Here is a 26287-nt window from a genome sequence, read left to right as displayed (position 1 = left end):
AAATAAAATTGTATCGGGTAATGTTCATTTTGAAATGCGTGTAAATCGCGAAATCCTCAAAATCACTTGATGCGCATGCGGTTTACCAATACAGCGAATTCTTCTCTTTTAATTTGTACATATTTGCAGGATTTACTTTGGCCGCTAAGATGTAGCATCGTCTGCAGTTTAGTGTGCAACAAACTGTATAACGCCTATATTTTGCACAAAGTGCATACACTTTTTATGCGCATCCGATTTCACTATCAACCGTGAAAAAATACATCGATCTAAACATATTTCAATAAAATCCATCAAGAACCGTGGATGTAGCATCACACAGTATTTTTTGGATAAATCGGATACAGCTCCCATGCCACTAAATTTTTCAAACCGCTGTTTTCGCACAAACGCGAGTGATGATTCACTTTCTTCATTGAAATGGAAACGATCCACATAAAATGCGAATTAGTTGGCGATATTTTTGCAAATTTTTCAATTTTTGCAGTAGCCATTTCCGCCGTTCTAGTAGATGGATTTTTATGATCTGTGATTCATATGATCCGGATCGTCGAAAAACTAAAATATCGCGGGGTACCAGCACACTCAAAACGATATTGTAAATACTGTACCCAAAAAATAGGTTTTTTAGAAAAAATATCGCACTAAATTTTGGCCTTTGGCAGTAGATTACTCTGCTGCTGTGTGGGCTACATACTCAATATACATATCAAATTATGCGAAATCGCGAGTTCTTTAATCCTATAATTGGTTTTTCGATATATCCGAATGCGCGTCCCAGTTACATAAAAAATACAAAAAACACCTGAAATCCGGCTTCAAAATGTCAGCATCCATAAAAGGTGGATGCAGTGGAAATTTTGGAAAGTGATACATTAGAAGTGTAATCTTCATTTTGTATTCTCCTACTTTTACCTTGGACAGATGTCCGTCATTTGAATGGTTTCATCAGAAATCGAATAGCAATGCAAAAAACCTGTTTAGCTTCAACGTGTTTTTACCTATGTTTTTTCCTTTACGCGGTCGTAACTACCACGTAAATTAAATTTTTTTGCTAAATTGTTGAGCTTTTTACAAAAACATCTAAATTAATCCAGCAATAGTCATAGTTACTGGTAAACTACAATAGTTCGCGTATTATAATAGTGCAAACCTCGGCTTCATGGAAACTAAAAAATTTTGACTTTTCCTCATATACCCTTATTAGAATAAATGCTGAGGGTATAAAAACAGAAGTTTTATTCGTCTTAGTGAAACAGGCCATAATACGTTACCTATCGAACAACGATAAAGAACATTAAAATATCTCTATCCTTTAAAAGTTACGGAAGTTTGGCCATAAAACCCCACTCTGAGTCATTGTGCGATGTAAGTATTAATTAATGTCCTATACGTTACAATTTCTGCTTGGCCAAATGAATCATTTTTTCGGTAAAAACATTTTTAATTTAAATACAAACCTGGGATTAAAAAAGTAACTCCTAAAAGTATGCTTTGGATTTACGATTTCACAGCGTTTGTATTTATATTTTCTTCAATTTTAACCCTCAAACTGGTATTTTCAATTATTTTGAAAGTTGCTGTTCGTCTTATCTTCTCCACACAAACGGTCTGATAAGAAATCTGTGTCAATAAAAGAGATATTTTTGTTTATATTAGCATCACATCCATGACTAACATTATCAGCATTATCTTCTGGCTCGCTAACATAGCCACTTGTTTCTTGATCTTCATTAGAATTACATTCGAAAATTTCTTTTCTGTCTCTATCCCAGCAACTTTGGTGTTGATTGTTTGATGTTGAGGGTTGTTGCAAAGAGTTTTGAGAGTTAAAATGATAAGGAACTGCATAACTTAATTTTGAAATTGTTTGCCTATTCAATACAGAATTATAAACATGCGGATTATGCCAATCAATTAAATGCTTTTCGTGACATCTACTATGATCTCTGGTACATGACTTATTTACTTCATCTCCACTTTGCTGAATACCGCCACCCCCCATACTTCGTTTACTTGCCTTTTGATTTTCCCAATAAAAATTCCTTTGTTCTGTCGCTTGACCTTGACAACAACTACATTTATGGCAACGATTTTCACTTATGTTATTATGTTCGCCATTCCGGTAAATCTTTTCATTTCCAGAAATTGAAATTGGAAAACTACGATATCGACTACTTCGATTGGTAGCTCTTGTTATCATATTATCATTTCCTGAGAATAATCTATCCGTGTACAAATCGCATTGGCATTCTTTGCTACAGGTGCCGCCGCCACTGATTTCATGATGATGCTGTTGTTTTCTGTTCACTTTATTTTCCATCAAAAATTCCAATAATGCTCGAAATTGACAAGAATTGTCTTCATTTTGTTGTTCGAATTCTGTAAGAAATAAATTGGGAAAAGAAAGGGAGATAGAGTAAGTTAGGCATTTTAGAAATTAGAGCATTAATGCTTTAGATTGGAATGAAGTAACAATCAGACAACTATTTCGGTACTTGTAATTTTGTGTAGAAGATGGTGGTCATTTATTTATAAGCATACGTTATAAGGGACAGGGGGTGACTGAAACTAGGAGACGGTCAGGAAAGTTTTGAAGGCAATGTTCAGAAATAATATTAAATTTCATCTAAATCGAAAATTCCTTTAAAACGCGTTGGAAGTTTTATACTAACATGTGCCGCACACACGTTCCACCATAACAACGAAAAAAAATTGGTTGGGGCGTCGCACAGCGGTTCAGAATGATTTTTTCCTGGTCAAAGTTCTGTAACTTTTGAACGGATAGAAATGTTTTCATAATTTTTGTTAGACAGATAACACAATTAGCTTTCATATTGCGACCTGTAGCGCGATTTCAAAAAAAAAAAAAATAAATAAAAATGGGATGTATTACCGCCTATTGCTATATCTCCGTTATATGGTGATATTTTTTACTTTCATTAGCAGGTTTTGCTTTTGATATACCCCTTATAGATGCGGAGATATGCGCTTTGAAATAAAAAGTTGACTTTTTCTCCAAATAAATTTTTTGCCCATTCCGACCCCTGTATATTATCCGACCATCACCAAAATCAATCGAATTTTTCGCCTCCGGGACCCTCATCAAAACCCAAAATTTGGTGACGATCCGATCAAAATTGCGACCTGTAGCGTGATTACAAGGTTTAGATGGACAGACGGACGGACACACATAGCCAGATCGAGTCAGCTCGTCGAGACATTCATTTTGGTATATATAAGTATGGGTCTACGACCATTATTTCGATGCGTTACAAACGTTTTGGCCAAAACCAACTTATAATACCCTCCACACATTGTGGTGTAGGGTATAACAATGTACAAATGAATTATTTTAGAACAGTTTCAATATTTTAAACTTCACATTAAATTTATAATTGCTCTTATATGTAAATATGTGCAAGAACGCTTATTTTTATACCCTCAGCCTTTAGGCTAGAAAGGGTATATACTAGGCCGGGGCGATTTGTGTGGAAGGAAAAAAACCTTAATTGCCCCTTCACGTTTCTGATTCCTGGGATTGAACTGAGCAAAAAAGTCTACTGGACCATATGTCTTCGATGAAAATCGAGCCTCCCGATTTTGACTTTAAGTTTTTTATCTACGTTTTTTTTGACATCTTGGCATATAACAGCCAAACCATTGAGATTTTCGAGCCAACACAAAGACAAAAATTGTAGCCAAGGCAGTAATTAAGAACTCTCTAATACATCGCAAAAGCATTGGAATGCTTCTTCAGGCAGTTTTGGTCTTGATAAAGTGCAAACTTTTCGAAAAATGTCGATAAATGGCACTATGCTACAAAAGTTTACCAGAAAAATATTCAAGCATTCTGATGCAAAATTCCATTGTGTTGGGATTCATGGAGAACGAAAATGCCCTTTATTCGTTTGGGTCACTTCGTTTTATTTTTTTATAACGGTAAAAGTAGTGAAAATCTGGGTTTCTTATATTTTCAAATTTAAACGGGCATATCTTATTTTTTCCACAACGGATTTCTTTTGACCCTTCTTCCATTTAAAGGGGTGAATAATATCTTTCGAATAAGCTATTACTGTTTTAAATCGGTTAACAAATGGCTAAGTTATAGCGGTTTATGTCTGAAAAACCCCAAAAAACCTATAACTGGCTAAAATGTTTGTCTTTGTGTTGGCTCGAAAATCTCACTGGTTTGGCTGTTATATTCCAAGAAGTCATAAAAACGTAGATAAAAAACTTAAAGTCAAAATCGGGAGGCTCGATTTTCATCGTAGACGTATGGTCCAGTAGACTTTTTTGCTCAGTTCAATCCCAGGAATCGGAAACGCGAAGAGCCTATTAAGGTTTTTTTCCTTCCACACAAATCGCACCGGCCTAATATATATATATATATATATATATATATATATATATATATATATATATATATATATATATATATAACAATAATAGCTTATTCACAAGATATTATTCACCCCTTCAAGGAAAAATGATCAAAAGAAATCCGTTGTGGAAAAAATAAGATATGCCCGTTTAAATAAGGAAATATAAGAAACCCACATTTTCACTACTTTTACCGTTATGAAAAAATAAAACGAAGTGACCCAAACGAACTAATAGCATTTTCGTTCTTCATGGATGCCAACACGATGGAATTTTGCATCAGAAGGCTTGAATATTTTTCTGGTCAACTTTTGTAGCACAGTGCCATTTATCGACATTTTCCGAAAAGTTTTCACATTCTCAAGACCAAAACTGTCTGAAAAAGCGTTCCAATGCTTTTGCGATGTATTAGAGAGTTCTTAATTACTGCCTTGGCTACAATTTTTGCCTTTGTGTTGGCTCGAAAATCTCAATGGTTTGGCTGTTATATGCCAAGATTTCAAAAAAACGTAGATTAAAAACTTAAAGTCAAAATCGGTAGGCTCGATTTTCATCGTAGACGTATGGTCCAGTAGACTTTTTTGCTCAGTTCAATCCCAGGAACCAGAAACGCGAAGGGCCCATTAAGGTTCTCAAATCGCCCCGGCCTAGTATATACACTTTGATACGACCAAAAATGTGCCTCATCGAAATAACGGTTTTAGACCCCAAGTGTGTTTGGACGAAATTCGTTTCAGACAATTTGGAGTCGATTTAGCCATGTTCGTCCGTCTGTCTGTAAAATTGTGTGAACGGTAACTCTCGAAGGTATCAATCGATTTGGCACAATTTTTGCACATCGTATTATTTCATCCAGATCCAGGTCGGGTTCGAATATGGACTTTATCGGTCCACTCCTTCGGGTACCTCCCACACAAAATTTCGGATAAGTTCACTTTAAGACCTACTCTCGAATCACTTTGGATGAACTGAAGTTTAAGAGCAAGTTCATACTTCCTGAGATATTGGCCTAAAAGCTCCAAGAACCCTGACGGCAGGCAACAACCAAAATGGCAAATCCGCAAAATAATTCTCGCAGAATGTTTCTGATTGGTGCAGACTTTGCACATCGCATTATTTCATCCAGTCATGTATCAGGTTGGAACATGGATTGTATCGGTCCACTCCTTCGGGTACCTTCCACACAAAATTCGGATAATGTGAAGTTTAAGAGCACCTCTCGGATCGTTTTGAAATTTCTTTTATTAGGTTGTACTTGCGGCTCTCTTTACGACGGCACAATTTTTTCCTGCGCAACTCAATATTTCCTGAGATATTGGCCTAAAAGCTACATGAAACCATGGCGACACCAACCAAAATGGCAAATCCGCAAGATAATTCTCGCATGAAGTTTCTGATTGGTGCAGACTTTGCACATCGCATTATTTCATCCAGTCATGTATCAGGTTGGAATATGGATTGTATCGGTCCACTCCTTCGGGTACCTTCCACACAAAATTCGGATGAAGTGAAGTTTAAGAGCTCCTCTCGGATAGCTTTGAAATTTTTTCAGTAAGTTTTCCTTGCGGTCCCCTTTACCAAGGTGCAATTTTCTTCTTGTGAACTTCATACTTCCTGAGATATAGGCCTAAAGCTCCAAGAAACCCTGACGGCACGAACCAAAATGGCAAATCTGCAAGATAGTTCTCACAGGGAGTTTTCGATTGATGCAGACTTTGCACATCATATTATTTCATCCAGTCATCTATCAGGTTGGAATATGGGCTATATCGGTCCGCGCCTTCGGGTACCTCCCACACACAATTCGAAAAAAGTGAAGTTCAAGAACTCCTTTCGCATCGTTTAGATTCTTTTTTCAGTATGTTGTTCTAGGGGCCTCATTTCCAACGGTACAATATTATTCCGGAGTAAGACAATATTTCCTGAGATAATGGTCCCAACTCCAAAACCCTCCCGGCACATACTAAAATGATTAAAAATGTTTGGTATGTGTCTGTGGTTTGGTATAGCCCCACATTACGGTACTTACATATTTTAAAGCAAACTCGTGATACAAAATCAATATATTTTATGAACGGTATAATTATTGTGTTTGGTTTGGTTTTGTTTTGTTTTTTTGTCAGTGGCTGAGGGTATATCTCCGTCTGCACGGCTGTTGTCCACTCCTTCGGGTACCTCCCACACAAAATTTCGGATAAGTTCACTGAAAGACCTACTCTCGAATCACTTTGATTTTAGTTGAAGCAACTTGTATTGGCTGCCTCAATTACGACGGTAAAAGGTTTTTTTCAGGGGCAAGTCCATACTTCCTGAGAAAACAAATGAGAAGTCAAGATTTGGTTTTCAAGTTAAGTTTTCGTTAGTAATCCGAATATGCCACCAGTATTTAAATTAATAATTAAAAATTAAATTTGGATATTTTTTCCACAAAAGTTATGGTCAATTTTACATGCTTAATACTATCCGAATATTATCAACAATTATTGGAACTATCCTTGACCAAAACTACTATTACATCCCTGCGTATACTAGGCTATAACTCTGTTATATACAACATAATTAGCATCAATGGAATGGCCAAGCATTCCTCTTCTAAATATAACTTACATTGGTTTAACATAGTTTCCAGGAATACACATATAGCCATTTCACTAACAACTTTAACAATTTTCACATCAAATTTCTGGTCAATTTAACCCGCTAAATATTACCTGATCATCACGTTAAATTGTACTAAACCGAAACCTTACATAAAATATCGAGCCGATCAGACTACCATTGCGACCTGCAGAGCTGCTACAAAATTGTATACAAATTTTGTTTTTGGTCCATTTCACCCCCTAAATATTTCACGATCATCGCCAAAAACTATGGAGGTCTATTCTGGTCTGAACCCGACCTCCATACAATTTCGTGAAAATTGGTCCGTAATTGCGGCCTGTGGCGTGCGTACAATATTGTGTTCACGCTGAAGCCACTTTAGACCCTTGGAAAGAACAACAGACTTGTTGGCGCGGTTTGGTATAAGGTTGTCAGAGATTGGATCGTGTGTTCAATGTTAATAGACCAATTGAGGTCAAAGTTCACACTTTTAGGATTTTTTAGGTTTTCAGGATTTTGCATGGAAACCGCAAGACCCACCGAAATGGGACTAACGAAAAAGTAAATAAATTTCGCTGCTACAACATTTTCTTTAGTCCCATTTCGATAGGACGGTTTCCACGCAAATCCTGAAAACCAAAGAAAACCCTAAAAATGTGACCTTTGACCGCCATTTATTTAAAAATCCCTTCGTCGATTTTTTTGATTTTTCTCATCTATGACATTTTACAATCGGAATCTGCAAAAACTTCCCAGGTGTAAGTATTTTCCATTTAAAGTTGGTTAAGGCGCACCGTTCATGACATTGTTTTGTAAGGAGGCGATACAGTCAGTTCATTGTCCCAATTTCAACTTCTATATCTCAAAAATGGTAAAACCTAGGAAAAAGTCATGAAGGTCAATCTTGTAGAGAATTTTCACAGCTACAACATTTACTCTAATCGCATTTCAATAGGGCGTGCGGTTTCCAAGCAAAATCTACGAAAACCCTAATATGTGAAATTTGATCGTTATTAATTTAAAAAGCGCTCCGGCGATTTTTTTATTTTTCTCTCCTATGAACATTGTAGTTTCAGAATCCGCAAAAACTTCCTAGGTGTAAGCACCGACCATTTAAAGTTGATTCCGGCGCACCGTGACTTATAAGTGTGATTTCCTTTATAGATTTGCTTTGCGTATAAGGAACTATGTTTACCTTCCATGCTACAAAATTTCGCAACCATGATAAAAAGGTATTAAAGTAATGATAGAGGAATTCCAAGTTTTTTTTAATTGTTGCAATATACGATGCTGTACGGGGTTTTGAAGTTTTTATGCTACCTTTGATTAGAAGTAATGTAATACCTCTAACTATTAATCTCTTGATAGAATCGGATAAAATCACCAAAAGCTATTTCTAAGTGCGTTTGGTATTTTTTCATTCTTAATACAATTTTTAATTTTTTTTGATGAAATATGTGTGTGTATATAGCCAAAATGGTCCATCTGTCCATTACGAAATAATGAAAATAATATATAACGTGTCGCAATCATATATATACCTATATTCCAACAACATCCTCGAAGGAACAAGGGAGACTTCGCAGTCATATAAATAAATTCTGCGGAAAACTAGTGCCTAGTGGGAAGTGGTTTCGGGTATAACATGGTCGGCCCGTCCGATTGTAGCCCTCTTTTACTTGTTTTTTCTTCGTTTTTTCTTTTTTTACGTTTTAAGACATATTTTCTATGTAAATATTTAACCAATTCGCCAAAACATTCCGCTTCCATAGCCCCCATATAATGGTACTCGCGATTTCAGGTATTTCGAAGGTTTTTACTTTACGTTCTATTTAAATAGTTCGTAATTCTAAATTCAGGGCGGGCTAAAATACCTCATAAAAGACAAGTAAAATGTAAAATATTATACCAAACGTTGAAATGATGTCATCAAATCTTTGCAGGAGTTCGAAACATTTCGTGAGCAGTATTACACAGAAAAACTATTTTACAAAACGTTGAAAAACATAAGTATTGTCCTATTAAATGCAGAAGTAATAACCAAGGCGGCACAATTAGAGAAGAAGACACAATAATGACTTGATGGCAATTATGTTTCATAGAGCTCCTGAGTGGTGAAAACGTCACAGTCCCACCGAAGAAGAGTAATATGCTACGATGACTTCATCGAAGCAATGAAAAATATGAAAACTGGTAAAGCGGCATGACGAAATAACATGAGAATTAATTTGATACATTGGAAAAGTAGGACAAAGATTACTATACAAAGTAATAAACATTGCATGGTTGAGCGGAAAAAATACTCAACTAAAGGCAGATTGCAAGTATTAACCCCATTTTTTAAAAGGGAGACAATCATCTGTGAGAAATTTACCGTGGTAAATCGTTATTATATCGAAAAGCTGAAAACAAAAATATGACACCAGCTAGCGAAAGAATATTTCATTACAAGTACAGGCTAAATATTAGGGTTGTATTGTGTTAAACAACAACAAATAGCTCAGCCGAATGAAAAGCACACGATGCTGCCTGCAGTACATGCGTGCTTCTGTTCGTCATTCCTTTTATGTCCATAGCTGCTTTAAGGCAATTTACGTGAGAACAGTAGGGTAAAATATCACATAATTGTAGTATCAAAGTGTATATATCCTCGTTAGGGTAAAATCGGAGGGTATAATTAGGGCCCTGTTATTGTTTTGTTGTACCTTATGCTTCGGGTAATACTACTACTACTTCAATACCACGGCGGCCGGATTGACCCGGAACCACACAACACTCGGGTTCAGGCCAGCGGCTGCCACATCAGTATACACATGTTTGTATTTATATCGTATTCTGTGTTGGGAACAGCATATTCCTGAATGCCTGCTCCGGATTCTTCTGCTCCGTGTCGGAATGGAGGAAAAACCAAGACCAATTTATTTGTGCTCAGTTTGTCACATTCGCAACCACCACACTCAAACTCCTGTGGCCCAGTTTCAGAAAGTTCACTAAACACCGTTTCAGAGATTAGCCCAACCTATTTGCTGTTTGGGTAGCAGAAAGGACGTTCCGACATATCATCACTGCTGCAGCCATTCGCAATATACATGCTGCACGAATACCCTAAGTGAGACCAAATTTCCCAGCAGAGGCGACGGGATTAGCAAATGAGCATGATGAGATTTGTCGTGACAACCCCAGTAGAGTTGGGCAATTGAACGACCTACGAGGGCAGTTCGGAAACTTCTTAGCCTAGCACAAATAGCGCGGTATAAACAGAAAAAGGTTACGTGTTTTGGAAACTTCCATCTCTGTTATGAACACATGTTAAATTTTGTTTCGATCTGGCAACTCCTTCATATAGAAACAGGTGTTCAAAAAAGACGCATCCGCAATTTTTTTACAATGGAAAAATTAGAAATGCGTGCTGTCATTATCAGGACAAGAAATTCATAATGATATGGTGAATGTGTTAGGTGAAAGTGCTCCTTCATATGCAACAGTAAAAAATTGGGTTGCTGAATTTAAACGTGGTCGTACAAGCATTGAAGATGAACCACGTAATGGACGTCCAAAAACAGCAACAACAACAGAAATTGTAGCCAAAGTGCATGATATGGTATTAAATGATCGACGAATAGTGCGTGAAATTGCCAATATCATGGGCATCTCAAATGATCGAGTCCATTTAATTTTGCATGAAGAACTACAGATGAAAAAGCTTTCTGCAAGATGGGTGCCGCATTTGTTAACAGTCGATCAAAAACGCATAAGAATGAACATTTCTCAAGCTTGTTTGGATCGTTTTAAGCGAAATAAAATGGATTTTAAGCATCGTTTCATAACTGTTGATGAGACATGGATCCACCACTATACTCCAGAGACAAAAGAACAATCCAAACAATTGACTGAAGCTGGAGGAAGTGCCCCAAAAAAGGCAAAAACAATTCAATCGGCTGGTAAGGTTATGGCAACGGTTTTTTGGGACTTCAACGGTATTTTATTGATTGACTATCTGCAAAAGGGTAAAACAATAAATTCAGAGTACTATTGCAACCTTTTGGATCAATTAAATGTACAAATTCGAGAAAAACGTCCTGGCTTACAACACAAAAAAATAATTTTTCATCAAGACAACGCACCAGCGCACAAGAGTGTTTTAACAATGGCTAAAATCAACGAATTAAAGTACGAGTTGCTTGACCACCCACCTTATTCTCCTGATTTAGCTGCTCCCTGTGACTTTTACTTGTTCCCAAATCTAAAAAAATCCTTGCAAGCGTTTTACTTCAAATGAAGATGCAATTACAGTTGTAAACCACTATTTTGAAGACCTTGAGGAAAAATATTTTAATCAAGGGATATAATTGCTAGAAAAGCGTTGGACTAAGTGTATTGAAGTTTTAGGAGATTATATTGAAAAACAAAAATATTTCTGAAAAACTAACTATTCTCTTTCATTGATAGGCTAAGAAGTTTCCGAACCGCCAGTTCAAAAACGTATGAGTAACGTGTGATATTACATACACGCAATTTGTTCATACAAACGACCGGTGTCCATTGAACTAGATAGTAAGCTGCGTCGTTCAATATAGTTCAATTGGCACAACTCTAAAGCCCAGTGGCCCCAGAGTCAGGGAGCTGACACTAGCAGTTAATAGTGAGCATAAGCGGAACAACATTTGACGACGTTATGCTGACAGATCCGAAGACGTGAGCAAGTTATTTCAATCCACAGTTTGTCGATCACCCCGGTAGTGACATGGCGGAGAGAAGAGTACTGCGTCTCATCAGATCTCTTCCTGACGAGGCTGAACCACCACAATTTATAATCGATGATGTTGCGAATGTCATAAGGATGCAGTCGCAGATGCCATAAACTACCATAATGGTGAATGTGGTCCTCGGAGAACATCTCCAATGTATCGCAGCTGAGGAGCATCAGCTGCCACTACAAACCAGAGGAGTTTTGGCTCAACTACCTCGCGATGGTGCAGCCGTGTGAATTCCTACAGGGCACGGATCGATGACATCGTGCAAAACATCTAGCCAGCATGCGGCACATGACCACGCGAAACACTGCACCCTTTTAAACTATCCTGCCAAACCTAATCAATTAACTACAGTGGATCTGTTCCTAGAACTGGGGATAGACCCAGAGCCACATTAATCAGAAAGATTAACATAAGGATGAGTTGTTCGTCTTTTCACAGTCACAGGATGAGCGTGTTACCAATTAGGCCCTACAAAGATTTCAAATATTTAAAAAAATTGTATAACAATACTCCAGGGACGTACGCAGGGGGGAAATGGTTTGGTCCGACACAAATTTGTGAGCTACATACTTTAACAAATTATTAAGGTATTGTCCCAAAAAAATTTTAAATGAAAACTGATATTGTTCTGAAGGTTCTGTACTGAAAATGTACTTTATCAATAAGTTGTTTGAAGAAATATTTAAAATTGTTTTGTTTGAATACCGTTTTTGAGAGAAACTTCCAGTAAAACTGAATTCCTTCTTTATGCCATGCCAGTATTTTGGCATTCTGTAATGAATATAAAGGTATTGAAGCTTTAAACTCATTTTGTTTTCAAAACGATTATAAATTTAGTATTGTGCGGATTAGAAGTACACTAAATGAAGTGTCTATTGGACAATATGTACGACATATCAAAGGTTTTCAGTGGAGTATATCTCGAAAACCAATTAGAAAATTGATTTACTGCCTTAATCAACATTTTGTATTCCTATTTTATATCAAGTTGTTGCTAAATAGTGGGAGAAAATAATGGAGAAAAATGTATTGTTGTGCATCATAAAGTGATAATATTTGCTATAAATAGCATGTCCATCTAAATTTTTTCTTATCTGTAACAACTTTGTGGCTGAAAACAACCGTAAACGAAATTAATGCTCAAACTTTTGTTATTTGGTATTGTATTAAAATCTGCTGTTATTTGTAAATGAAAGAAGCTTATACCCTTGATAAAAAAATAAAAAAAAAATCGCATTTGTAGGGTTTTTTAGATTTTGACGGATTTGCTAAAGAAAAAGTTGTAGCAGTGAAAATTGTTGTTCTCTTTTTAGGTTTTGACGGATTTCCTAAGAAAAAGTTGTAGGAGTGAAAAATATTGTTCTCTTATGATATTTTTGTAGGTTTTACCATTTTTGAGATATAGAAATTCAAATTGGGACAATTTGCAGACTGTATCGCCTCCTTATAAAACAATGTCAGGACTGCAATTTCCCAACTTAAATGTATATATATATATCTCAAAAATGGTACAACCGAGGAAAAAATTACGAATCCCAATATTGTAGAGAGTTTTCTGTAGTCCCATTGCGAAAATACTAACTGTTTTGAAGCAAATCGTGAAAACCTAACAAAAAAACCTAAAAATGTGACCTGAAATTCTATATCTCAAAAATGGTAAACCCTAGGAACAAATTTTCAAAGCTACAACATTTTCTTTAGTCCCATTTCGATAGGACTTGCGGTTTCCAAGCAAAATCGCGAAAACCTAAAAATGTAAACTTTTATCGCGATTTATTTAAAAATCCCTACAGCGATTTTTTCTTGTTTTTGGATTTTTCTCATCTACGAAGATTGCTGTTTCAGAATCCGCAAGATCTTCCTATTTGGGGTCGATTTATCCCAGTCCGTCTATCTGTCTGGCTCGAGCCCATTATAACTTTCGAACAGATCAACAGATTTTGTCCAAATTTTGGATATCGGAATATTTTGCTCAAATTTCCTTTGGATACTTCCCCAGCAAGACTTCAAAATGTTTCCCTAAAATCTTGAGCAAAATCAAATTCGATTTTTTCGAGACCTAGAGTAGGTTGGAATATGGATCGATTCACTCCTTCAGGTACCTCCAACACAAAATTTCAATTATCCGATTTGACCGAAACTTTAAACATCGCCAAATTACTTCCAAACGTACATATATCAAGTACCAAGAGGGTCTATTTGGGACAAGATCTTCGGATACATCCTTCACAAAAGTCCAACCTCAGTCTAGTAGTATAAGGGCTGTTCGAGGAGCCATTGCACATTTTGATCAATGTTACTTCTTGAGGTCACGTTTACATCGATATTGTATTTTTCGTGGGTGATTCCACGGAATTGTCAGGATTGGTCTAAACCAACTTGACTTCCAAAATTAGGTCCACTTCCAAAATGGACTTTATTAATATATTCTTTCAGGTATAGTCTGTACAAAAGTGCAAAACTTTTGCGCTTTCATCGAAGTCACATTTTTTTAGCATAACGCCAACAATCGAGAAGTTGTACACCCCAATTTTTTTTTCGAAATTATTGTCGGAAAGTTTATACATCCAAAAAGGAGACGAATTTCTGAAACTTCAATTTACAGAAAAAAAATTGGCTATGCAACCAGTATTTGATCTGTCTATATATAAAAATCTCAACTAACACAGGCAGACGGTATATCTCTGTAGGCAAACCCGACTGTTACTTTTTCTTGTTTTCCAGAAAACAAAAGTTATGAATTTTCATAAGTTTGCCTCCGCTGTGCCGACAGAAGGGATTGGTCGTTGGAAACCATTGTATCAGATGGAGTTTTTCGACTTAAACTATTTTTTCAGAATTTAGCTAAAATGTTGCCGCTCTTTTTTTAGAGATATTTTTTCGATCATGTTTTTGCGAAGTCTCAAACAGTACGGCGAGTAGGATTCGGAGTATATGGATTGCATCGCCCGGCTCCTGAATTTTTTTCTTTTGCACTGTTGCAGAACCTGCAAGAAGCTACAATTTTTTACTACGATAACATTTTTTCCTTTATGTTATCGAAAATATTAGTAAAAAATAGTAGATTCTTGCAGTACTGGAACAGACCATTTTTTTAATATAAATTTCTGAATTTTTAGTTGGCTTTCACTGACTCTATCACTTCTGGTAAAATAGTAACGTTTTGGTGTTTTTATGGACTTAAAGAATATTATTTTTTAACAATAATACAAAACTTGTTTAATGGCACTGAAGTTAGTGTGTAATATATGTACTTTAAAGACGAAACGGCTTTATGTTCGAGTCAAACTGTTTATATCCTCCAAACACTGTATATATCTATTCGACATATTCGCACTTTTTGCATGGAAGTTCTTCCACCAAAAGGATTTCCAAAATCCATATTACTGACGATATTTTTAAAAATTATGCTAATAGCCTCGAATTATAGAAAACCTTTCGAAAGCTTTCGCTGTGGGATTTAGAACCCAAAATGCCAAATAAGAGCTAATGTGGTTGAATTCTGGGCAGTATGCATTTGAAATTCTCATTGGAGAATTTGGTTAAAAACTTTTGTATAAGGACCATAACGAACGTGGTCTGATATGGTTCATTTTCAATTCCAACTTTGTGACAATATTGAATATACATAAAATCGTAAAAAAATAAAATAGCTTTACGTAACGATACACAACATTTTTAAGTTTCATGATTTTTGGTCAAGTTGGGCCCCCCCGAAATGAAATCCTGCGTACGTCCCTGCAATACTCACTCTCTATTATGGCGCCATACAATTCCGACATCATTGCTTCTTGTCTCTCCACCTTCGTTTGAATTTCAGCGAGTTTCTTGAATATCCCCTGGGATAGATCACATAAAACTTCATTCATAGAATTTTCTACCGATTCCATAACATTATCGGAGATAATGTTCATGAAATCGATACAAGATTCTTCAATGGGTTTGTGATGAGACCTCGAACTACGACCAGAATCGGGAAATGGTTTACAGCCATTGGAATTGAATTTACAGTTGGCAGAGGATGAAAATTTGCAATTGGTTTTCATGGATTCATGTTCTTCTTCGATGGATTCCAAACGTTTGCCGGGTTGTAGATTTGATGAAGATTTATCTTTACAACTTTTTGCACCTTCTAAACGTGGATTAGTTCGTCGATTATTAGAAGCTTTGGTGGGACAGTTTGACCTTTGGCTATTTTGTAAACCGGCAGAGGTATTGTGGTTTCGGGCTTCCACGCTCTTCAGGCTTGTTTTTGAAGATTTGCCTTTTTCAGATTTTTGTTGGCAGGGTCTTGAATCTTCTCTACTCAAATCGATATTGGAAGATTTCTGCGGCTTAGCTTCATTTCTACTGCATGCATTTTGACAATTCTTGTCATTACATTGACAACGTACCACCACATTATCGTCTGTGATGAGATCAAATATCTCCTCATTCTTGTCACGATTCTGATTCATTTTATTAGAGGAATACGAAGTTTTTGAAGTATTTCCCCTAACACGATGATCGGAATCATGAACGGGACTTGGGGATTTTTTATCACAGCTTATTTTCAAATCGTTATTCCCAACCATTTTATTAGAGGAATATGCGGCTTTTGAAACATTTCCTCTAATATCATGGTCGGAAGCATACGCAGTATCACACATGCTCTTCAATTTAGAATTAGATACCTTGTCGGACTTGCGCTCCATTTTATTACATGAATTCGAAGTTTTTCTCCCAACATCATCATCGGAAAAATGTCCATCATATTTCGTGGCACTTTTTCCACTATTTCCCTTTACTTTTCTATTCGATGCCTTGTCAACTAGCTTTATGGATCCTTCACATGTCAGTTTCGACCTGGTTACATCCTTGTTAGAAGAGACTGACTTACATGCCACATTCTTATCTTCAACTTCACATTTCAACGGGATCTTTTCATTCTTTTTTAAAGGTTTTGAAGATTTCTTTTCCCCCAAAGCCATGGGCAATGGCATATTGGAAAATTTAATAAACGACGGAGATTCACGAATGCCTTCATTACAGGCAGCACATGTCGCCGTACAATGGTTGTTCGAACAAATGTCTGTCACCATACCATTGCCACCAGTGAAGTTATAACATTCAGGAGAACTGCAGAATGACCGATGCTCACCATTATTTGAATACATTTGCTGGCAAACCCAGTGTCCGTTGGGTTGGGGAATTTTGAGTTGTTTTCGCAAAGATAATTTTTGTAAAGGTCTATTGAAATTTTGGAAAATGAAAGGAAAGAGAGTTGATTAGTTGTCAAATTTGAAAATGAAGTGTTACAAAAAATAATGAAAATAGTTTGAATTAATGTCACGTTTACACTGTATTAGATTTAGTAATAATAATAATAAGGATTTAAATTATCACTTCCATTTATAGCATATTTCAATAGATATCGCGCACACCAGATTTTCCACAAAAAGCAACATATCGCTGTAAGCAGGACTGTAAGAAGTAGCTTTGGTAAACATTTCCAAAGGATCCTCAAAGGATCCAAACTGCACTTGAACAGAAATGTTGAACTTTTGTGACGGAGAGGACAAATATGGTCAATTTTCGAATTTAAAACAAGTAAAAACGTAGTTTCAGCCTATGTGAACTGAAACTTTCATCAATGGACGGATCGAATGTATTTAGTGCCTTTTCAGAATTTTGTGTCACAAAAATGTGGATTGGGATTTAAGTTGAAAAGTATTGCGGATGTGGATCTTATTTTGGAAGTCATGGCCAAATTGGTTGCCCCGTTCAAGAGATATCATGCATACCATTTTAGTGACATTTTTTTTTAAATATTGGAGGGAAGTACTGGAAGTTGAAGATCTGTATTGTCCATCTTCGAAGTGAAACCAAATCGGTTTATCAGTTCAAGAGGTATCGTTCTCTCCATCCTCTACATATGGTGCCATACGGTGTTTTTACACCTTTCGGACTGTTTTCTCAAGAAGTATGGACTTGCCCATGAAAAAACTTTTACCATTGTAATTAAGGCTTCAATAAAATTCAAAGTGATTCGAGGACAGGCCTTTAAATAAATTTATCCGAAATTTTGCGTGGGAGGTACCCGAAGGAGAGGAAAAATAAAGCCCATATTCGAACCTGATCTATATCTGGTAGATATATTAGGATGTGTAAAGTATGGACCAAATGTACCATACTTGAAGGAGTGGACCGCTATGGCTTATCTTCGAACTTGAACTCAGTTTGAACAAAATATTACGTAGGCCAAATTTTGGACCGAAACAGATCCGTTCGAGAGTTGTCTTGCGCTCCAACCACAACACACGGTGTAATATGGGTTTTTTGCAACTTTCAGCCCATTTTCTAAACTACAATAAAGTTACATTTGACAGGTTTATGAGCCCGATACAGAGGAAATATGGTAAAGATAACTCAAATTTCTACCTGTCCAATCCAAAAATTGATATTTTATCTCAGGAAAGTGAATACAAATCGATGGGTTCCACCCAGTTTCGTTGCCTGTGGACATCTACAGATCCAAAAAATAAAGAAAATCCTATCTTAATTTTTTGGACCTATAGATGTCCACAGCCAACGTAATTGGGTGGAACCCATCGAGTTGCATTCACTTCCCTGAGATAAAATATCAATTTTTGGATTGGAAAGGTAGAACTTTGAGTTATCTTTATCATATTTCCTCTGTTTCGGACTCATACACCTATCAAATGTGACTTTATTGTAATTTTATTGTAGTCTAGAAAATGTTGAAATTGTTTCTACCGATTTCTTGATAAGAATATTTTTGGAGCTCTAAGCATCGATTACGTAGTCCCAAATCACATTTAAAACACAAACTCCGCGACCGAAACTTTCTTAAATGTAAAACAAATAATTTTCCTTTGCAATGAATTGTATTTTATGTTTTGTTGGGCTTTTCATAGTATGAGTAAAGAGGTATATTTAAATGAAAACAATCTGTAGAACCCTTGTTTTTCCTGAATTCCTAAAACGTCAAAATTAGTAAGCACAAAAGCAAGAAATAGATTTGTTTACAATAACATTTTTGAGCATTTCATAAAAAAAAACACAAAAAATTAATGAAGTGTCAAGGTTTCTCCACATAATCGAGTTGTGGATATGATAACATGTTTGTTTCAATGCAAAGCTGACGAATTTCTTCCATACAAATGTTCTAAAAACAATTTTAAAAATCATTGAATTCGATTGTTTTTAAAATTGTTTGGCATTTTATTCAAACAGCACACACACACATATACAGATTGTGTATATTGTTTTGACGTTTTAGGGACAGTCGAAAGAAAAAAATTAAATTGACAGAAAGCTTTAGCTAACCTTTCTTATTAAACCATGTGTAAATGTAATATTAGATGTGGTCAATAACACTGTGAACCGAAATTTTGGGGGGTGGAAAATTCCTTTTGGTGGTGAAAGCCCTTGATGAGTATATACAGAACCCCAAAGGGCAGATCCGCCGTGAGTCGAACTTTTGAGTTATGGCGTGATGAATTTTTCACTGGAGATCCTATAAGCCATCAGAAATTAGCGTTCTATCTTTGTTCGCTGTTGCTCTGCCTTATTTTTGACATGACATGTCTTCAGTCAAATCTAATGAGGAACTTTTTCGTAGAACATTTCGACTTTCTAACTCACTTCCTTCCATGTCCTTTTCGTCCTTTATTTCAAGAACCGCAATAAAAGTACCAGAAGATGACATTTTTCAGCTTCGACATATTCTGCAAAAATGTCGCTCAGAAATTTTAGGTACGGCTCTCATTGACAACTATTCGATATTGTCGCGTTTTCATGGTCCTTTTTGCATTTGCCCTGTTTTTGTTCAGAAAAAAACTATGATTTGTGTTTTTGTTTATTCTGTATACATATTCCAACAACCAACAGAAAAACAAAATATATTTTTTTTCTGAACAAAAACAGGGTAAATGCAAAAAGGACCATGAAAACGCGACAATATCGAATAGTTGTCAAATCTGAACCGATTTCAATATGATGTCTCAATAATGTTTTCTAGACCAAATTCCGTCACACACTTTAAATTTCATCACAATTGGACATATATAGCGTGATTGCTGCACGAAATACCTAAAATTGGGTGAAAATATATATGGCATACTTTTTTTTTCTAGACGTAATTTCGTCACACATTTTAAATTTCATCGAAATTGGACAGAATTTGCGTGTTTGTTGCACGAAATACCTCAAATCGGGCGAAAATATATATGGGAGCTATATCCAAATCTGAACAGATTTCAAAATAACTTGGCAAACTTATTTCCAGTCCGAATTCCGCCACATATTCCAAATATCATCATAATTGGACAGAATTTTCGTGTTTGGTTCATCAATTACTCGAAATCGGGCGAACATATATATGAGAGCTATATCTATATATCAACCAAATTTGGCAGATTAGCTTCTAGGCCGATTATAAACATCTGCACGAAATTATGAAGGTCTAGCTTGCTCCTGTGATTTTTTGCCTCAAAAACATATCATCGGCCCCATCGTGCACTGTGGACATGCAGGACAGCATTTGGAATAGTATTAGTAAATTTTGAAGCATTTGTCAATGTGAATATTTTTTGGAGAATAGAAATCAAAACTTTCTTTCAATCGGATGAATTTTGTTTATTTTCGAAGTAATCAAAAAACAATTATTGAAAATAATAAATATTGTTTGTGGGGAAATTAACAATTTTTGAAAACTTCAACTAAAAACCGTGTTTTGGAGGAAAATTTATCATTTCTGGAATGTGGATTGAAGGAATGCCACACACTACTCAATCTCACCCGTACACAAAGGGTTCATCGGCAGCAGCAGTTTGGCAGTAAATGTATGGGCCGCATAACGAGTTTTCATTCATGTTTTTCAGAATATGCAATCAAATGTGAAAAATGATTAGTTTTTTAAACTCCAATAATTTATAGACATTTCCTTATTTTGTTTACATGTACGTTGACACTAACGTTTACAAACAAAAACAAATTTCTATGTGGTTGTTGTTGAGTTCTATATTGGTGTAGTATTTACTTTACCTGGTTTGTTCTACCATGGGTTGGATATTGAGGCCACAACCTTCAATTACCGAAAATCGGGAGATACCGTCCTATAAACCATTACCGAAAATTTCAAGTGGGAAGTTTTATACCACCAACGAAGACTAAATATAAATTTTAAGTCATTTCGGCATTGATATAAATATAAAATAGGGCTGCACTCACTTATATGAGAGAAGTCCCCCATGTCCATTAAGGAATGTTTATGAGAAGGAGTTTTTTATGAAATCGATGACTGATAAGAAGTAAGAGACTTTTTTCAGCAGGAGGCAACTACAAATGATACATGGTGAGCCTCCTGACATATATAGTCATTTCCGATTTTTTCATAAAAGAATAAAAACGAAAAGGGCAACCCAGGTCGAAATTGAAGCAGAGCAAGAAAGCCAGCCGCTTATATATCTTGACCTATTAGACTTGCAAGGCTGACTTCAAATTTCCTAATCAACTTTTCTGCTTGAAAAAATCTGTTGTTAGCGATAAGCTTATCGAATATGGATATGATTGATGGATTTTTCCCAGTATGCACCTGCATCTATCGTATGTCCGTTTGCTTACAGTGCCTGGCATAATTATTTTAACAAAATCTACATTTGTGTTAAAACGCATATAATTATTATCAGCATTCATAAAAAGGGATATTAAGAGCTTAGCGTTTTTCTTTGACTTCTCAGCTAAATAGATATTAATGGATGGATTAATGGATAGCTCTCCGGTAAATAGAGCAGAATTACAAACCTAATCTTATTTATGTACACAAATCCTCATCGTCTGAGCAATTTCGATTTCAAAACAAGTTCTCTGTTTAGACTAGAACCTCTAGACTTTAGAAAAAAAATATTTTGAAGTCATATTTTGCTATTCCACTCGGTTGATAAGGCATAGCTACAAAAATTGTCAATTAGATTTCCAATAAAAATAATTTACAATCATTGTGGCAGAGCATATTGGGGACTGATAAAAATATAATTGAACATAATTCATCTTAAAATACACCTTTTGGTATATTTGATTCAAAAACCGCAAAAAATTTGGGTATCTTTGTGAAATAAATGTCCTTCTGATGCTATTTCCATGCCCAAATGCATAGTCTGATCCACCATTTAAAACACTGCGATATTAAATTTTAATACCCTCAACCATAGTATGGAGGGTGTATTAAGTTTGTTTTTCTGTTTGTAAAGCATTGAAATATACATTTCCGACCATATAATCTTGATCAGGATAAAATTCTGATATAGCCATGTCCCTCTGCCCGTCTATTGAAATCACTCTAGCGTCCACAAGAATTTAGCTAGAGCGCTGAATTTTTGCACGCGAGTGTATTTTCTCAGTAGACAGGTCAAGTTCGAAGATGGCCTATATCGGCCCACGTTTTGGTATAGCCCCCATATAACGGTACCTTCCGATTATCGGTATTTGGAAGGTTTTTGCTAAAATTTTTAACCGAACTAGCTGTAATTTTACATTTAAGTTTCTTAGGTGTCACAACACTACACCACCAAAAACGGTCAACATAGGTCCATGTTTAGGTATAGCCCCCATATAACGGTACCTCCCGAGGTTCGGTATTTGTAGTGGTTTAACGCTAAAAAGTTTGGACATAACATCAGTAACGAGACCACCGCTCACAATTTAACTGCCTGTTATGTTTAGGACTTTCGCATGTCCATTGTCTTCAAATGGTCACGCTTCTGACTCCGGAAGCCTAAAATTTGTCCTAGACTTTTGGAACAGAATCAGGGGATGCTAACATAAGACATCCTGAATAGCATTCAAAACAGTCTGAAGATTGTTGATCGCCCCAAACACATTTGATAGCTTTTGAAGGAGTGTCTTATTTTCAAATTGGCTGCCACCAGACAAGATCCTCCATAGGAAAGTGTGGACAGAACCACACTTACATAGCGCCAGTATATAAAATTTGGTCTGAGTGTTGTGGTCCTAAATGGCCTCGTCACCTAAGTAAGTAAAGCTAGGGTCACCTTAGTCAAATATTTGCTCTAGCGCAGCCAAGATCACCCATATATGTTAACGTGGCATTTATGCTTACTTGCTCTCAAGCCAAGATCACCCATATATGTTAACGTGACATTTATGCTCACTTGCTCTCAGTAAACACACACTCCCTGTCGCTGGAGCAAATATTTTCCTAGTTTGACCCTAGCTTAAGGAAATAAATAAACTTACCATTTTCATTTTCATACGACTTCTCATTTGGCTCCAATAACCATTTAATTTCCTTGTAGTTAGACTTGTTAAAATTCATTGCATTCCTTGGATTTCCTGGCTTATTTAAAGTGGCAGGTTCAAAATCCACTTCCGATTTTCTGCCCCTTGGTTCCATTGCAGATTTTGTTTGTCCAAATTGAGAATATGATCCAGATTTGATATTTCCAGAATTTTTATGGCAACATTGACAACAACTGTCACGAATTTGAGAGCGAATAGGTGCCACAATGGAAGATGGCGTAGACTTTTGGCGAACTGTGGATGTTGAGTTACAATTGTATTTGCAACATGTCAGAAATTGTTCACTTGAAAAATGATCCTTTAAAGATTTGGAATTGTCCATTGTTAGTGAGGAATAATTGTCCACGGGATCAACATCGTCATCATCGGTACTTGTGGAAGTTGTTGTGGTTCCTTGAAGTATTAAGGATTTTGGAGAACTTTCACTTCGAATCTGTTCACAATCACAATCTACAAAATAGTTTTTGTGAATGTTAAAGGCTTGCGAACAACAGCAAATAATTTTTTCCCAGGAGCCTTGTAGAAAACTTTGGATTTTTGTGAGCAATGGTTGGGAAATCTCTTGACGATTATTTGTAGATATGCCGGCATGTGAATTGCCAATGCTGTGAGCGAGGTTTTTTAAACCTTGTTGTGAAGGAAGAGAAATTTGTTGATTATTAGCTTCATTTTGTGTGGCGCAAAGTGTTTCATACTTTAAGGATCTTCGAGAAACATGAGAGGACTTTTTGGGAATTAGGTTGTGTTCCGAATGTTCAAATTGGTTATGGTATTCAGGCGGTATATTTGATGATGTGGGAGCTAAAACGCTTGATTTTGTAGCTATCAGTTGAGGTTTTATGGAGAATTGAAAATTTATATCGCGATGGCATGTGGGCACTTGCCAAGACTTATGTAGCTTTAGGAAATCTCTCGTTTGGGGAGTTTTGCTAACTTGACAAGGTATTTGTAGACTGTTGGCTGATAGAAGAGCTATTTTATCCCTGGGATTTTCCGTTAATTTTGATTTATTCCCTTTCAAATTCGATGATGATTTCTTGCATTGGCAAAACCTTTCTTGGCTGTTAGATGGAAATAGGGCAAATCTATCTTTGGGATATTTAGTAAAATGAGGAATTTCGGTTTCTAAGTTATGTTGTCTACGGTCTTCTTGGAACTTGTTACTCTTTTGAATTCCACAGGATGCTTTGAGCCTTTCACCACAATCTTCGAAGTTTTCAAATGGGGTTTCCCAAATAGTTTCCCCTACGGGATATCTTTCAGTATTGGAAGTGTTCTTAGGAAATTTAGAGACACTTGGATGTCGAGAACGGTATCGTTCATCAACGTTATTTTGTTTTAAAAATTCATCCATATTTTGCCTTTCGTTGCAATAGTAGCAACTTCTCTTTAATTGGGGTTCCAAAATATGCAAAATTGTCTGGGTTTCTTTGTGACATGATATGGGCTTAGGTTGTTGTAGAAGATCTCTTCTATCCACACAAAAAGGTTGCTGGAAGTCGGGACAGATAGATTCGGTTGGACAATTATTTGGACGATAAGGAGAATTGTGAAATTCCAAACACTCAGGAGAGTCAGATTCTATGTGATTTTTTTGTTTCCAACAAGCGTTGGTTGGAGACTGCATTGACTCAGATGGACCAGGTCCTACATTATATTTTAGTTCTCGACAAGACACCTCAGATATTTTTGGATAACATTTGTTTTTTGCGTTCATAGAACTTTGTTTTCCTACATCCTGGCAACATTTTTCCCAAGCTCCATAAGAAACAACAGATATGAGATTCTCACTTTGTTTGTCCAACTCCTGTCTACGCTTTGAAGAGCAGGGACAGACTTCCCTCAATGAACTATCTGTGGTTTGGGTTCCTCCACAACTGGAGGGCTCATAATTAACAAATGTGTGGATTTTAATAATATTTGAACCACATTTATTTGTCCGTTCCACAGATTCATAAAATGAATCTTTGGGATATATTATAAGAATTTCCTTTTGAGTCTTCTTTTGGGTATCAACTTCTTCACAGGCACTGCAGTAACTTTCAGCATCATCATTTTCATCATTATCGTAATCAGTATTTCGATTTTCGTACTCATCTACATCTTGAAATACATCCCTCCCTTCATATTCTGCTCCAGATCTCACCTTGCTTTCCAAAGGCAAATTTTGAGAATTTGCTTTAACTGCTCCCCTTGCTTTGTTCTCAAAATTTTTGTTCCTCCCTTTTTGAGCTTCCAAACAAATATCACATTGACGTTTCTCAAGAGGAGGACGACAATTACACCACACCCTGGGTTGAGGCCATAAATGCTCCTTGTCCCGTGACAGACTCTCACATTCTGTATATGGTTGAAAATATTCCATATAACTTCCTTGTTCGCAATATCCATAACCTTGGTAAGGATCTGGTGGCTTGGGTATTGATGGTTCTCCCAATTGATAGCCCATTTTCAACCATTGCAATTCTCTGCAACTTAGACGCAGTGGACAGCTTAGAGATCGTCTTGGAGCCAGAAAAGGCATTGATAAATTAACCATTACCGAAATTAAATATAATTATTTTACTATTTTTTTGATTGTTTTTTTATTTTTTTAACATTACAACAAATTTTATTTATGTATTTTTGAAAAAAAATAAAATCAGAAGAAGCAGCATAAAAAGGAAAACAATGTATATGAGGGAGGAAAACGATAAAAGTTTTTTACACTGAAACAAAAAATGGAAATATAATAAATACCCAAATTTATATGAGGCAATTTTCCTTGCGGTAATTGACATAAAGGGTGACGCAGGGGATGGAAGATACCAAGCAACGGTCCTGACCGGTTTTAACATGGCAAAGCCCAGGATTTATCTTGGTCCCTCTTTCATCCCAAGTGGACACTGACCTCCCCGTGGTGTCACCTGGGGAACTGTCTTTAATACCCGTTAAACGCAGTGAGCTAACATGTGCCGCGCGTTCACCCATAAGAACTTTAAAATTTGGGTTTGGGCGTCGGGTTAGTAACCCTCCCCTAGAAAAAACAGCCTACTATGAAAAAAACGAAAGAAAAGAAAAACAAACCCCTCTAAAGTTGACGAACCCTGCAAACGTTTTAAGGACCATGATCTGCACCTGGAATGTTCGCACTCTTTATAGAGAAGGTGCAGTCTTCGCATTGGCAGACGTACTTGAAAAGTACAAGACCGATATTACTGACATACAGGAAATACGATGGATTG

At 36.3% G+C, this 26287-nt stretch overlaps 1 protein-coding gene across 3 annotated transcripts; it reads right to left on the bottom strand.

The window, feature by feature from the left end:
* Positions 1-1499: 1499 nt before the first annotated feature.
* On the bottom strand, positions 1500-25704 carry LOC141402423 (uncharacterized). Of its 3 annotated transcripts, XR_012412626.1 has the most exons (3): positions 23001-25704; positions 15493-16970; positions 1500-2382 (listed from the first exon to the last, which is right to left on the bottom strand). XR_012412626.1 is itself a non-coding variant. In XM_073983656.1 (2 exons), exons 1-2 carry the CDS (start codon positions 16895-16897, stop codon positions 1562-1564), a joined length of 2226 nt encoding a protein of 741 aa, XP_073839757.1. In that variant the 5' UTR covers positions 16898-16964; the 3' UTR covers positions 1500-1561. The 3 variants fall into 3 exon arrangements, 2 of the variants coding, with proteins under 2 accessions (XP_073839757.1, XP_073839768.1); XM_073983656.1 differs by lacking the exon at positions 23001-25704 and having other exon boundaries at positions 15493-16964; XM_073983667.1 differs by lacking the exons at positions 1500-2382; positions 15493-16970 and having other exon boundaries at positions 23496-23690; positions 23759-25703.
* Between the last annotated feature and the right edge of the window lie 583 nt (positions 25705-26287).

The sequence above is a fragment of the Musca autumnalis genome, unplaced genomic scaffold, assembly GCF_047663935.1.
Source record: "Musca autumnalis isolate F117 unplaced genomic scaffold, ASM4766393v1 scaffold_1, whole genome shotgun sequence".
NCBI classification, from domain to species: Eukaryota; Metazoa; Arthropoda; class Insecta; order Diptera; family Muscidae; genus Musca; species Musca autumnalis.
The sequence above is the reverse complement of the archived record's forward strand: the minus strand, read 5'-3'. Positions and strand labels throughout refer to the sequence as shown.